A 16,311-nucleotide genomic window follows, 5' to 3' on the forward strand; every position below is an offset into this window, starting at 1 on the left:
CCTTTCAAACAATAAAAAAATATAAAATTAAAGACGAAATATATTGCCTTATGTCAAATGTATTGCTAAAGGTAAGGAGTGATATTAAAACTGAGAGCCATATCTGAAGGACAGGGAGAAAGACAGAGGGAGCTCTGTTTTTAGAACATAGTTTCTGCATGTTTCAGAAGTTTTTAACTTTGTTCGGGAAATGTATGAAACCATTGGTTGAAGGGAATAAGAGAAAGGTTTATTCAAGAAAATGTTGAGCACATTATATGCGTTATACTCATTCTTGTCGGGTTACAAGAATTCTCTGACTAAATTAGAAAGCAAATACAAGGTTTATAGATTAAAACTAATGGTTTTTTTTGCAGTATTATATTTTTGATGTTGTGGATGCATTTATGGTAAATTTCCCAGTATTTTTATTTTGAAAATCATCGACTGAACAACATCCTAGTTGAAAATATCTCTTTCCTACCTGTATAATATAAATTTCAGCGCCCTAAGAATAATGTGTTTCAGTAATGTTTGTAAATTCGTTTATTAATATAACTTGTAAGAACAATAAAAAGTCTTTGTCTTACAAAGCTGTTTGAGAACCAAATCTGAGTTTTGTCTCGCTCATGTTAGAAAATTAATAACGATGTAACAAGCAGGTGTGCCTAATAGATTATATGTGCCTAATAAAACAATGACATTATTGGAATTCTAGCGCGCTCTCGGGAAGAACAGATTGGAAACACGCCATGAAATATCATAATGATTTATTCAAAAGAAAAGCCGCACGGAGTCTGACAACAGAGTCTCTCAAACCTCTTAAAGCTCTTTTAAATGACACTAGAATTACTTATGGAACAAATTTTTTTTTCTATTGAGTGCCAAGTAAAGAGAAAAACCCACACGGATCAGACACCATAGTCTTTCAAATCCAATAAGATTCTTTCAAAAGATAAGAGAACTATTTATTTTACAAAAAATCGTTTTTAATTAGCGCAAAGTGAAAACGATGATGTTGGAAAAATAAAAGAAAATATGCTATAAACGTTTCAAACTGTGGTTTTGCTCGAAACAGGATAAAAATACTATGACACTGTATTCACTTGTGTGGCAAATATATATCAATGATACCCTCTAAACCTTACTTCAGCAATCGATTTTCCTCCTTCCATGTGAGTTATTTCCGAGGATAGGAAACACACAATCTATAGCTCACGGAGAACAGCAATAGAGAGTTGTATTGATTGAGGCAAAAATCATCACGCTATATACATTTTCGGGATGGTGCTAAGTAATTACCGAGAACAGTGATTGTATTTGCATTGAATATAATCCCTGGAACCATAACATTAGGAAGTGTTTCATGGTGCAGGTGGTTGAGGCAGCATTACATTAAGGGAATCTCTGGTCTTACATTCGATCCTTACGCCGGAAAAATATTTTGATGACAGATTATAGAAATTCCCTGAGAAAAAATCTAGAAGAAAATATCTAAAAAAAAAATCTAATAGAAAGAAATAGAAAAATAGATAGGAATTTAAATGATTGGTCCCACGTTTTTAGGCAGTGATGATTGTGTTTTTCTTTTTCCTATGTTCCGTATTATGTGTGTTTAATTGTGACGGGTTTCTTAATATTTTGTATTATTATATTTCTTGTAAGATTGTTTAAACGTTATTATTCTGCACTAAATATAGTATGTCACCGTTTTTGGTGTTTTTTGCTTCTTTTTTGATTTTTTCTTTTTTTAAATTCTGGTTTCTTTCGTATTATCTGTTTGCCTTGTACTTTGCGGAGCATTTAGTTGTTGTCTTTATTGTTTTATTATTTTGTTTTCTTTTACTGCTCCGTCTTCTTGCTTTTGTATGACGGGTTTTCAAATAAACAAATAAATATATAAAGGAGATAATTCCGCCATTATTCTCATTACCTCCTGTTTAACAGCCTTAATTTTTACTATTATTCTATTTCGCAGCTATTTTTCTCGTGATACTATGGAATATAAAAGAGACACGGCTGGAAATGCAAAGTGTTTTCAGAATAATAAAAATGTTTTTCTGGTTCTTAGAGAGTATAAGGGACGGCATTCTACTCTCATTTGTTGTAATTCCCGTGAGTTTAAAGATGGACTTGATTATTCATTTTAATAATTTGTCCGTCTTTGGTTTCATCGATTCGTACTATTATCTGCTAGTTTTTCTTTGATGGAATTCTTCATTTTAATTTATGTTCGGAATGGGTCTCGTTATTCATAACCATATTCCGATATATGTTCCTTTTGATTTAGAATTACTGTACGACTTTATTTCTACTCGTTTTAGGAAGTAAAATGGCTGTTTGCTTCCCCTTGTTTTTTTTTTTTTTATCAAATAAAAACCCACTGAGTCCTCTACAGGTTTCTAAAATAAGATCTGTGGATAAAACAAGCTGAGCATGATATAAGGAAAAAAATACACAAAATAAATACAAAACTATCCAAGAAGCGAAAACCCAGAAAAGAATCTAAATGGTGCAACCAAAACCTCCTGCTCAGCCATGCTTGACTTAATTGACTTAAATCCTCCTGCTGGGGACGGCTCGGCGTAGAGAGTGACGTCTGCCTCCTCCATCCACATCGATCCTTGGCGAGTATTTGCTCTTCGCCCTATCTGATGTTTTCCATCGTCAAGAACTCGGACAGGCTGTCGGACCAACGTTTCTTCGGTCGGCGGCGAGGTTGCTTCCAACCGAATTTGATAGGGTCGAAGTCGTAGATCGTCTTTGCGGGTAGATGTGGTGGCATTCAAAGCAGATGCCGGAATCATCGTAAGGTTCGCTCCGCTGTTCGAGTCGAAAACCAAGGCTGCTTTGTGAGCTGCAGAAGGTTCTCATTGCTGACGAAGTCCGACCATCGTAGGTCCTCGATTCTCCTCAGGCTCGGCGCAAGAAATACGTCAATCTTCTTGAGGGTTGTGGCTGATGCTTGCCATGTCTCAGCTCCGTAAACCATCACAGAGCCGACTAGAGCGTTGAAGATCCGCAGTTTCGTTGTGCGACTGATATTTGGTTTTCGCCAGAGGTGACGATTCAGTCTGCCCATGACAGAAGACGTTTTAGATAATCTTGCTTGCAGCTCGGGGAGAAGCGAGCCATTTAAGAAATTATGGAGCCCAGGTTGGTGAAGTCTTGAACAACCTCGATGCCAGTGGTGCTGTCTAGGCTAACTGGAGAGTTAACAGTAGGAGAAGATGGGTCTATGGCTGTAATTTTAGTTTTGTTCCAGTTTATATGCAGTCCTACTTTGGCAGCTTCTTCTTGTAGAATTCGGAGCGCTTCCAGCAGCTTCTCCATAGAGTCCACCAGAATGGCCAAGTCATCGGCAAAAGCAACATCTGTGATGGTATGATCTCCGAATTTGACCCCAAAGCTGAGACGTGAAGCGGTTTTTGTCATAATGTAATCTACGATGGCATTGAAGAGCTCTGGGGCCACTGCACATCCTTGGCGCACCCCTGTCACGATTTGAAAGTTTGGGATGCGCCGACCATTTACTTGTACACAGCTCACCGTCCCATGGTGCAGCGCCTTGAGGAGTTTGCAATATTTCTCGGGTAAGCCAGTCAACTCTAGAATCCGCCAAAGAGCTTTTCGATCGACTGAGTCAAATGCAGCACGGAAGTCGACGAAGGCAATAAATGCTTTCAATCAAAACCCTGTGGTCTTCTCTACTATTTGTCGAATCGTGATGCTTGATGGTTGAACGATCCGATATAAAACCAGCTTGGTCCGGTCGCCGGATTTTTTGAATGATGTTCCGACATCGATCCAGCAGGACCATTGAAGACAGTTTGCCAGGGACTGACAAGTATGGCTTATCCCTGATACTGACAGTATGGTTTATCCCCGGTAGATGCTCAATGCAAAGAAAGAAACATATAGAATAGAATGAAACAAACAAAACAAATACAAACATAAAAAAATATAAAGAGAAAAATTGATTTTTATCGTATTTGTTCTTTTATTTCGGATTGAGTATATTCCATTCTATTATCATATTTCTTTTTCACTAAAAAGAAAGCTAAATAGACATTTTACCCAAAATACTCCCATTATCCTCTAAGTTTTTCTTGATTGGATGTTATTTTATAATTCAACACTGTCTTCCGTGTCCAGCTGAAATGAAACTTTAATGTTCAAAGTATGTAAAGCTTTTAATCAGTGAACTATGCAAAAGCCAAATTCAAATACAATTTCTTGTGTTTGCACAAATAATAATAAGGATTCAAATATTTTAGCTTCACTTTCAGATGCCTTTATCGACGGGAAAAAAGGAGAGACAAAGCGTAAACTTGTTTATGTTGAAAAAACACTTTCTACAAATGTTCTCTTCGGACGCTACAAAAAAGAAAAAAACAAAACCAAGCTATAATTTCTTTTTTTTTTTATTATAATTTCTTATTAAATATATTTTGGTTGTTGTGTCATGTGTCGTAAAAGCAACAACTATAAAACAGCACAATTTAAAGCATAATAAATAGCGTAATTAAATTAGCTTACCACATCACAAAACTTAATTTTGGTAGTAATGGAGGCCCCTCTAGAGATTAGTAATTCAATTCCCAAGATGTCTTGCTTTAAAACTGAAAGTGCAAGGAGGGTCGCCTTTCCACAAGCGAAATTCTTCAAGTCTACGTTTACTGACCCAGGCTTTTGAAAATCGAAGAGCTCTTTTGCTTTTTCATAATTCTCAGCGAGTAGATGGAAAACTAATCGCTACAATGAAAAGTAAATAATATTTAAATTGAAAAAAATATATAAACACGTTCTGTTTCATAGTTTGAGCAATAACTGAAAACTAGCAGTACTCAAAGTATAATAGTTATATAGAGGAGTGCAAAAAAAAATATTTGAAATAACACTTTGGCTGGAATAGATGGCGTTTTTGATTGAAAAATTTTTTTGTCAAGCTTCTTTTGACAAGTTCATTTTAATCAATTTAATAGCATTTATCAGCCAGAATTCCTGGAGGAAAGTCTAATTCTAACTGAACTATTAAAGTATTTATATGAAACAAGTTCGGAGTCGTAAATAAATTAAATAAAAAAACAAGTTATTTTAACTGATAGTAAGGAGTGATATGAAGGCTTAAAAAGAAAAGAAATTATTCCTCATATAAAAGGGACTCTCCTCTCCTCAACATCCCGCATTTTGCGCTAAAGTTTGACTCTTTCTCAAAACTACACTTTTGAAAATAATACCCTTAGCGTAAACAGTGGGGTGTCGAGGAGGAGACAGTCCCTTTCATATACAGAATAATTTCTGTTCGCATGAAGTTTTAATATCACTCCTTACTATCAGTTAAAAAAAAATCGTTTCATCTATTTAATTTCTGAACGTTTTTGAATTAATGCAGATGATTGCTCACCGCCCATGAATAATTAAAACAACATTTGCATTTTAATTTTACCTTTTTTTTAGATAATTACAACCTTAATAATCATTAAACCTAACTTTAATATTTGTTCCAGCTATTTCAGAATGAAACCTGAATCACAAAGGCTGTTTAATTAGAATAATAACCTCTTTTAAAGCAAAAAAAAAATTAGCTTAGAAGCGAGCTATTGAGTAAAGGCAACCCCCACATATACGTAATATTTTCTGTTCTTATGAAGTTATAATGTTGCATCTTACTTTCAGGTGAAGTTTTTTAATTTAATTTCTGGTGTTTTTTTAAATAATGCTGGGATTTCTGGTGCCCCCTTTATCGAGAATTCCCTTTCCTTACGAAAAATTCTTCAATGGAAAGATCCTTCCATGCAACCATCTCCACCTGACCCTCCACCGGGAAAAATCCCCTTTGAAAACGTCTGTATACTTCCCAATTAACAATACTATATGTGACACAATGGCAAAGTTTTCAACTTGCAGCCCTGACCCCAGAGACTGTGAGGATTAATTCATCCTCAAAGATATAGTTATTATAGTTTTTTACTATGCTGAACAAAATGGCTCTCTCAAAATTTTGATCAGATGACTTTGAGAAAAAGTGAGAGTAGGAGGGGGCCTAATTGCCCTTCAGTTTTTCAGATCACTTGAAAGGGGACTAGAGCTTTTAATTTCCGTTTGAATGAGCCCTCTGGTGATATTTCAGGACCACTGGGTTGATACAATCATCAACCGAGGAGAAAAAGAAACAAAAAAATAAAATAAATAAATAAACACGAAACCGTGATCTTTCCTCTGGCAAAAAAACAACAAAATTCCGCATTTTTGCAAATTGTAGCTCTAAACCTATACAGTCGGGTTTCTGATGCAATGAATCTGATGGTGCAATTTTCATTTAGATTCTATGACTTTTAGGGGGTGTTTCCCCCTTTGTTGGGTACGACTAGACTTGATGAAACTTGTATATCTGAAATCAGCATAAAATTCGATTCTTTTGACGTATATATTGGTATCAAAATTTCGTTTTCTTAGAGTATCGTTTACTATTGGGCCGGGTCACTCCTTACTTACAGTTCGCTACCATTAAGTGTTTGATAGAAATTAAAACAAAGAAAAAAAAAATTGTGAGTGTATTCTGTTTGATATTTTGAAGAATCAGTAGTATAGCTCTTATAGTTCCATTCATCATCTCTAACTGTTGCTATCAATAGTACGGCTTTACACGGGTAAAGCTTTATACGGGCTTACAAACGACTATTCAAAAGCTTTTAAAAAATTACCAGAGATTTCAATCTGTAAAAGAGTAGAATTTTTCTTTTTGTTTGCGATTGTTTTGTTTTTTTCTTTTTGTTTGTTTTTTCTTTTGTATTTTCTTTTTTCATATAAGTAAATTTGAGGCAGAATTGCTCTGTACTTTGTGTAGTGTTCGTAGCAAAGAAATATACTAGTAGGTATCAGCGCTATTTGTCAAGCTTTCTCGGAAAGAATATCACGAAAACATAAAATGGCAGAAAAAACATACCAACAGCCTTTCACAGGGAATATAAGCCTTAAGTACCGCAAATATTGCCCACAAACTCCAGAAATAAATAAAAATCTCACCATTGAAGGGATTATGCATGGTATAATCCTGCATAAGCTTTCATTTCCTGTGCTCACTGCCATTTCTCGGAGGGTGACCAAGTCACGTGATATATCTGTCTTGCACCAGATATTGACTAAACGACGGACGTCCTCAAGTCGTTCTAAGCGGACCGCTTCCCATAGTCCAGGGTAGTAAAAGTCAAAAACTGTTGTCATGAACTAAAATGATATGATGATAAATTATAATATATAAAACAATTATTCATACCTTGGTTGAGTGCAATGCCCAAGTCATATTACAATAACACTCGTGGTTAAAACCCCAGTCATGTATAATTACAGTGGAATTTCAGGTGTCGAATATTCAACTGTCATGCATAAAATTTTTGATTGACTGATCAGGACGAAGGTATAGGGCATCACTTTGGATATTAGGGAAAATGACAGCTTGAAACAAAAGGTTTCCTGTCCGCACAAAGAATCTGGCAAAAGGTACAAAGACGTGGAATTACAGTAGATGGGGACAATTACAGTACATGATAGTACGTGGGAACAAACTAGTGTTGTTGTGGCAGGTGCTTTTTCAAGATGTTTTCTGAAGACATATTCAAGATGTTTTCGAGACTTTCTCACGGGTGTTTTACTAATCTATTCGCAGTTTTTCTAACAAGTTTTACTGCAACAGGTTTCTGAAGGGAAATGAAGGGAAATGAAGGGAAAGGAAAGGGAATTTAAAGTCCTTATGTTTACATGGATACAAACACTCTTCAAATTAGTTTCTTGCCATATCAACTCTCCACTTCTTTAGCATAATTATGAAGTTAAAATCTAGGATGAACACATGTCATTCACAGACTAAGGTTTTTTACCAAGTCATTCATAGACGTTGGTTAACAAGTTTGACTGTGGTATGGCTCAGTTAAAAACTTGAAAAATTAATTGTTGCGGAAGAAATTTCAAGTCAATTGATCATACTAGCCTAAGTAGATTTAAAAATAAAGCTGGGCTTAGAATTTTTGCATTAATTAACGAAAGATTGTAATTACAGGCAGAAAAGGGTGATTTGAATTCAAATTTAGAATTTTTCCTTTCGATTTAACTTGAATTCAGTTCTGGTGGATTTTATGTGACGGTGAGACTTTGGTTTACATTCTGATTATCACGAACCCACAAAATTTGAACGTCAATCCATACAGATTTTAGCCATATTCTTTTTTATAGATACTAATATAAGATGTAACTTGAGCGCTTTTGTAGCTGCAACGTGGCCACCATTGTTTTTTTTTACTTCTATAGCCAAAGGATGTTATGACTTTTCCTTCAAAAAGATTTGCTTTGCTCCAATATCCTTCATTTGTCTACGGTGTGCCTTTGTGTCTCTCTGTTTACTTTTGAAGAGGTAGGAGAGAGTACTCTTACAAGAAAATATTTACTGAATTTTCCTTCATCCTTACTGGAATGTTTAATTTTGAGTCTAATGTAATTGAATTCTTCCTATAAGAATGCCTAGTAAAATAGGAATTTGTGAAAAAGGCTGCTGGAATTTATGAAAAAGAATCTGAAAAAATCGACTTTGCAGACTGCAGCTGATGTTCATGCCGAGTTCCCAGTTGAAACACTGGTTTCTATAATTTATGATCCAGTACATATTGGGTTTTATCCCAAATTTGAACTGACTGAAAAACATCCAAAAACTTACACGCATATGATTGATTTGTTGCAAAACCGCATGAATCAGCTTGAGTTCAAGCTAAACAGCATTGAGTAGAAATGGAGAGGTGATTCCCAATTGTTTAATGGTGTAAAGCAGATTCCTCATCAGAGTATAGGGGCACCATGGAGCGCGTATTGTTTGTCAAGATGGGAGTAATTAATATTAAGGATTCAGATATAGTTAGTGTTTAGCGATTTAGAGTTGGATCAAATAATACCCAAAGCCCAAATCAAATAATGCTCAAACACAGATTTATTTTCTCCTGTTCTTCTTCTCCTGTTCTTTGTTTCTCCAGTTTCTCCTGTTCTTGTCCAGTCTCTATCAAAAGGGAGTCTCTATCCAGTCTCTATCTATCCAGTTTCTCCCGTTCTTGTCCAGTCTCTATCAAAAGGGATAGCTCACCATGTGTTTAAAGCGAAGAAGCAGCTTAGTGGCTCAGCTTTATTTGTAGCTGAGAACCTCACGAAACCTAAGCGCGATCTTCTGAGCGCTTTAATAGATGAGTTTGGAAATTGCAGTGTGTGATCTGATCAAGACCGTATTTTTGTGCGCAAAACTGAGACTGCTCCAGTCAGCTGTATCTGGTCAATTGATAACCTTTTACTGAATTTTTGATATTTGTGTTAGTTATTATGTTTCCTTTTTTTAAAGTGTTGTTTCTTTTTCTTTTATGCGAAAAATGATAATACCTTGTCAAGATTGATTTAGTCTTCAGGGTTATTTATCAAGAGGTATTGCCTGCAACGACGATATATCAATGATTGAGGGATACTCCCTGCTAATGAGGGAGAGTGATTATATCCGGTTGCCATACATTCATAATAAAAACGAAAACAGTCTACGACTATATTCTTGGAATGTCCATGTAACTCCAAGCAAACATGAATATTTTGGAACCAATTGAACAATTATCTTCTTTTTTTGATATTATAGGATTATGTGAAAAATTTTTTAGTTCAAATGAGTCTCTATCACTGTATTCATTTCCAGGTTATGATCTTCGTTTTAAAAACCGAGTGGTAATGAGTCATGGTTTTGTTGGATTCCTTGCAAAGAAATGATTGAGGTATAATGAAAGGAATGATCTCAATACATGGATTGAAGGTAAGGTTGAAGTTTTTTCAATTGATATTGAATTTGATGGGAGAAAAAAATTAATTAATATGTTGTGTAAGCCGCCCAGTACTCACTTGGATGAATTTGTGGGAGGTATGAATCATCTGATTTCTAAGGTATCGTCGGGAGCTAGTCATATTGTTATGGGTGTTTTTAATTTTAACCTGCTTAGTTTGTCTAATCATAATGTTGATTTTTTAAATATTATGATTTCGAATGATCTATACCCGCTTGTGAGTGTACCCATGAGTGGATAGAGTGCAACCTTAATTGATAATATTTTCGTTCGTTCGTTCTGCTAATTTGAATCTTTGTTATGGTGATGTTGTGGCTTTTCCTGGTTCTGACCATCTTCCATTGGTGAGCATTATGAAGTATCAGTTGTACAAATCAAAGAAAAAGAAAATAGGGTTGACGAAAAAACGGAGTCTTCAAAAGTTTGTGGAAGAGGTTATTGTTATCAATTGACCCCTGTGATTTCTGAAGAAGAATCCCCTATGATAGCATTTGATATTCTAATGTCTATTATTTTACCCATTTATTATGTTGCGTGTCCTATCAATGTAATGAAAGTGAAGAAACAGGAGCCCTGTATATATATATCATATATACATATATATATATATATATATATATATATATATATATATATATATATATGCTGAAATCAGGCGTTTTAAGTAAACTTTTTAAAGGTTTCTGAATTTTATCATACAGGACTAGGAGATCCGATATAATTTTTTTTATTCAGGTTGTAGGAATGGGTAGATGAGAAGGGGGTAGGGGTCATGATTAATAAGGAAACTTCAAAGTCTTGCTTAGTTCGGGAAGCTATTAGTAATAGAATTTCTGTTCCTCATTTTATTATCAAAAATGCAAGGTATCAGTCATAGCGCTATACTCCTTGCAGAACTAACCGACGGAAGCACTAGGTTATATAGGAATTTAATGCCCAGGCAGATAAAAATAGAGATAGATATAACAGTAGTCTAGGTACATTTGATGCAGAGAGGAAGATAGCCGTGGTGGTACACTACTGTGATCTTATAGTTAAAACAAAATAGTTATAACCCAAAAAATATTTGTTTATAAAATATCCAAATAAGTTAACACGGTTCTCACGTGATCGCAAAAAGTCCAGGTGTTTATAAGTTAAAGAAAAGCTTAGAAGCTATCGATTTTTTCACCTTTGACGGATTTTCTAGACCTGTGGATCCGACTTTGTCATAAAGGTCATCATGAAACATATCTGCACCACATTGCAATAGAACTGACACTAAATAGTGATTTCCAGCCTGAAAAACAAAATTTTCGATATAATCAAGTTGATAAATAAATTGATTTTTACATAAAACTATTACGTATTATTATATTTCAAGAAAAAAAAATATAGCTCTTAAACCAGCCGTAAGTTTTACTTACTAGAAAGTTCGATTTCATGGTGTAGATAATCAGACTCAAAAATTGCGATGAATTTTTTTTTCAAATTTAACGAGAGTTCAAAAGGGAAAGAAAGGACTAACCTATTTTATTATAAGGATACTGCACAAAGAGTTGTGTTTTTTAAGCCTAAGAACTACTGATTTGACTTATCTGTCTGCCGATCCGCGCCGCTCCAGCTGTGAGGATTGAACTAGATGAATCTAGGGATGCTGATACAGCTGCAGGTGGTAGATACCCCCCCTCAGACAGATATGTTGCTTTTCTCAGGAATTTGAAGATTTTTTTTTGATATTTTCATCAGAAAACTCGAAAAGAACCTAATTCCCCCCCTGTCCTTGCTAGATTTTGAAAAATCCGTTTTTTGTGTCTTCATTAAAACAAAAATCCATGGCCCTTCTCCCAAAATTTTCGTGAATTTGTGTCCCTGGATGAATTCCAAAATACGTAGATGAGTCAGGATAATAAAAACTTGGAATCTTTTGCTACCCACTTCTTATTATTGTTATAGGCCACACAAGAGACACATATAATGTCTATCGAAAATAGTTTCATTTGTCAGCTAAATGGAAAGAAAGAGTTTCTGTTTATTGTTATAAAATATTAAACAAATAAAATAAAAATTATTTATGGAAAACACGTAAGGGTCATTTCTGCCCTCATGAGAATCTGAAATCATGCATAATTGTGTACTATTTGGAAATCTATTTAACAATTTTATACTTTATTTTTTTCTCAGACTGGCCTCCACACCTGAAGTGAATATTGCTAGTTAAGAGCGAAATCTGACAGCAAAAAATTTGGAAAATCTTAGAATAAGAAAATTATTCTACTCTTGGTACCATGGCTAAGCTTCATAGCTGTGTTTTTGTGTTACACAAATCTTGCCTCGTAATCGATCAGATTATTTTGAGGATTATCAAGATCAAGTAGAGTATTAAATACTGCCCTGTGAGAACAAACTCATGATAATAATGTTTCTTCCTTACTTTTTTTTATATGTATATTTCTCCTATATATTATTCCCTTTGACATCCGATCCCTTCTGCATAGTATATGATTTTGTTACATAGGCCTGTGCAACTTTCTTTTTATGGTTGACCAAACAGTTCATGGTAAAGAACTGTAAATAACAGGGGTGGCTCTAGAACGTAATCTTGGGGGGCCCAATGTGACGAGGGTGCCAATAAGAAAAATCTTGAAGGGGACCCAATGTGACAAGGGCACCAATTAATGACAAAATTGAGAAAACTTGTTTTAAAAAAGAAAGAAAAACAGAAGCAAAACAAGAAATGAGGGTACCATAAAAACCAGGCCCCCCTGGATCCACTACTATTAAGTTAGGAAATACTCCTTCAATAATAGCCATGAAGGATAAGCCGTGAAAATGAAGGCTGTATAAATCTGAGTAGGTTGTCCAGTTATCACGCACCTTACCAGATCGAGTGGTAGAAATTATCTGAAGGGGTTAAAATTATGGCCGAAATTCATCCTAAGAGAATGGCCAGGACCCGAGTAAGTAAGTAAGTAACTGAGGTTGAGTATAAAAGAAAAAGGAATCAAAGGTTACTAGGGACTGTCATCAAAATTTTCCGTAGACTAGGACGAATATTTGAATGGATTGAAACTCATGAGAAAAAAAAAATAAGAAAGATAAAAAAAACATCATACAAAATGTCTGTGAAATAATATTTTCTTTATTTAATCAAGGTCATCCTCTGACCAAAAATCGAACTCCTGTTTTTTTAATATTACTTAGTTTATATTATTTTACATTAATTTAATTATTTTAGTTAACTTCAAGTTATTACCTCCAAGAAATTTGCTTGGAGGTGCTATTATAGTTCCTCCTGGGGTTACTGAGAACAGTTATAAAATAATCATGCTTGATATCTTATCTCATGCATAAGAAGATTGGAAGAGAGAGATTTGAAGAGACTCACAAAACTCTAGGGTTGACAAAGTCCCAGTGGTAATACTTATAAGTTATGTCTCGGGGGCATATCAGGTTCTGTAATATAATGTAAGGTGTGGTCGTAAAAGTTCAGAGGTTGCTCATTTAATGGGAAATTGAGTTAACTTTTTAAGAATCAAAAGTGATCGTAGAGCATCTACCCCCTCCCTTACACTCTTTTTCCTTAAGTGCATCCCATGGATTTGAGATAACTATTTTCTTTGAAATAGTCCATCAACCCCCCCCCCAGCACCACCAGTCCTCTTCTCCCGAAATAGGTCCGATCGAATCACTTATATAACCATTTTGTTCAAAATTGACCAAAAATCATAAAACAAAAACTCCAGGGATAACACAGTCTCCCAAAGAAGAACCCAGGGCAAGTGTTGTAAGTTATGCCCCCGGTGCATATAAGGTTTTTATGGAAGAGATGGTAGTATAAACGTTAAAGGGGGGCTCATTTGATTGCAAATTGGAATTTCTAGTACCCTTTTTAAGAGTCAAAGGTCTACGAGCTCCCCCAGGTCCTTTTTCACCAAATGCATCTGATCAAAATTTTATAGATAGTCATTTTGTTTAAAATAGTTTAAAGATAAAATAACAAAACTCTGGGTTTGACACTACCCCCAAAGCCAGTGGCCAAGTCTCGTAAGATATGCACTTGGGGCATTTAAGGTTTTATATAAGGAGTGGTCGGGTAGACTTCCGAGGTGGTTCATTTGATTAAAAATTGGAAGTTCTAGTTGCCTTTTTAAGAGTCAAAGGTGAACGGAAGGAATATCCTCCCTCGCACTCAACCTCTTTTCCCCAAATGTATTCGATCAAAATTTTGAGACGGCTATTTTCCTAAGTATTCCACCAAGCAGATAATTAAAACTTCGGGGTCAAAATAATTCCTCCCCAGAGCTCAGGAAAAGGATGGTAAGTTATGCCCGAAAGCGTATAAGGCTATTAAGGAAAAAGTAAACTTTGGATTGAACTCAAGTAACAGTAGCATGGGGTCAACGAATCCCATGACAGCCCACACCCTTCGATCCATGGTACCAACACTTTTTTTAAAAGACCAAACAGAATGGGGATTCCACCAATGCTGCCATCTAAATGAAGAAAATCATAGATGGCGTTATTGTTAACTATAGTTATTGATGGTGACATGTTTTCTTTTCCAATGATTAACCGATTTTATGAAATTTATGACTGATATGGGATTGGAACGTGAGACCCATGATTTCATATGGTAAAATAAAGAAACCTTACTCGACTGAGCTAACAAGTCATCTAAGACATTATGTTCTTCAAAATACATTCTATGCAATCAATGTGTTATTTCCGGGACGCTGGCTGACTGATGTCAGGCGTCACAACATCGTAACAAGTTAATTGCACAATCGATTTCTCAGTTTGAGTTGGATATATAGTAAACACTACCTCTGATTTGTTTCAGGGAACCATTTTTGGCATCATTCGGAGAATATACATACCACAGTGATTTGAGCTTCTTGCTGGACAGATATATTCATATGATGGTTGATGAAACTTTTTTCAACATTCAAAATTGTAATGACTACAACCGGCTGGGTGTCCATTTTGTAAAGTAACGTTCTTATGTCATCGGTTTTCCATTACTGGGCTTGCGCATGAGTTTAGGTCCCACATTCCAATCAAGGCCTCCATGTCCACTTCCAGGGCCTCAATAACGTTCCACAAGCTTTTTTCCCCCCTTTGCCCCCCCCCCCCCATCCAACCATTTTTTTAACTTTGAAATTTTTTCAACTTTTTTATACGTCTTGAAATCACATTAAATATACTTACTACGAAAAGAGACATTTTAAAATATAAAAATGAAGATGATGTAAATTTCAGTTGTGATTTTTCCATTAGAAAAATATGTTTTAGTGACATTTTATTGCTTTTTTTACTGAATTTTTTTAACTTTCTTTCTTGTCTTAATATACCATTAAATATACCTTTAATAAAAATTCCACTTGAGATACTTTAAAAATGCCAAATTCGGGTCAACCGTGATTTTCTTTATCTGAAAAATAGTGTTTGTAGTGATATTTTAATTTTTTTTGGAGGGGGGGGGGGGTATTATATTTTTCGAGACAGATTTTTTTTAACTTTTTTCGTGTCTTAAAATGAATTGCCATCTTTAATGAACATAGTTTTTTGATTTTTTTTTTCTAAAAAGCAACCCCACTGGTATTGTATGGTTGGGCATCGACAATACTTGGATTATTGTATGTTTTTCATCAATATTATTTGTGTACTAGAAGGATAAACTCATACCTCTTATTTTCAAAAGTACAGATGATCTATTTCCTTGATAGTGTTTTCGTAGCATTGAAAGCTGACAAAGACAAAATTGCGAAAACAAGTAGTAATGGTGACATCATAGGAAATGTATGCAAAGTTATTGTGGCAGTGAGATATTAAAGTTCTTTGGAGTACCGGAAAATTCAATGGTCATAATAGTGGATATCCCATAACAAAATTTCCATAGATGATAGTGTTTAAAGATAATGCAAGCCTAAAAATAAAAGCTGATGATGAGGGCCAACTCCGTGCTCATGGTACAGGTCACATGGTACCTGTTGATACATCATATCATCATCTTTTTGGTATTACCATTCAATGGTACGTAAAGGCAAGACGGGCATACTCCAGCATCAATGTCATAAATTATATCTTGTCTATATTTCAGATTTTTGGCCTATGTAAAATAAAATGTGGTAATAGACAGAAAAATCAAGAGCAAAATTAGAAGGGTATGGTAAAATCGCCAAAAAAATTAAAAACGATACATTGAAAAGTAAAGCATCGCTGAACGTTAATGGCATCATTGGTATTTGACCATCAGATACCATCATTAAACAGAATAAAAGAAATTATGAATAAGTGAAGATGAAATACTTCAAGAGAGTAAGTGCACATAATAGAGTTATCGTAGCATTGAATGCTGACAAAGGCATAATTCTTACAAAACAAAAATACATCCTAAGAAATCACAAATCCTTATTACAAAACAAAAAGTACTTCTCACAGAACATAACATTATTGTCACAAAATGACATGCTAATAAATAACAATTTCTTAT

At 34.9% G+C, this 16,311-nt stretch overlaps 1 protein-coding gene across 1 annotated transcript in view; it reads right to left on the reverse strand.

Annotated features, from left to right (window-relative positions):
* LOC136027950 (uncharacterized) overlaps positions 1-16,311 on the reverse strand; it is a 110,816-nt gene that overhangs the window by 50,769 nt on the left and 43,736 nt on the right. The window contains exons 4-6 of the mRNA XM_065705422.1: positions 11,008-11,115; positions 7,009-7,209; positions 4,519-4,734 (exon numbers count right to left, since the gene is read on the reverse strand). Coding sequence (XP_065561494.1) covers positions 4,519-4,734; positions 7,009-7,209; positions 11,008-11,115 — 525 coding nt within the window. The remainder of the gene's footprint in view (positions 1-4,518; positions 4,735-7,008; positions 7,210-11,007; positions 11,116-16,311) is intronic.

This window comes from Artemia franciscana, chromosome 6 (genome assembly GCF_032884065.1).
Source record: "Artemia franciscana chromosome 6, ASM3288406v1, whole genome shotgun sequence".
Classification (NCBI taxonomy): Eukaryota; Metazoa; Arthropoda; class Branchiopoda; order Anostraca; family Artemiidae; genus Artemia; species Artemia franciscana.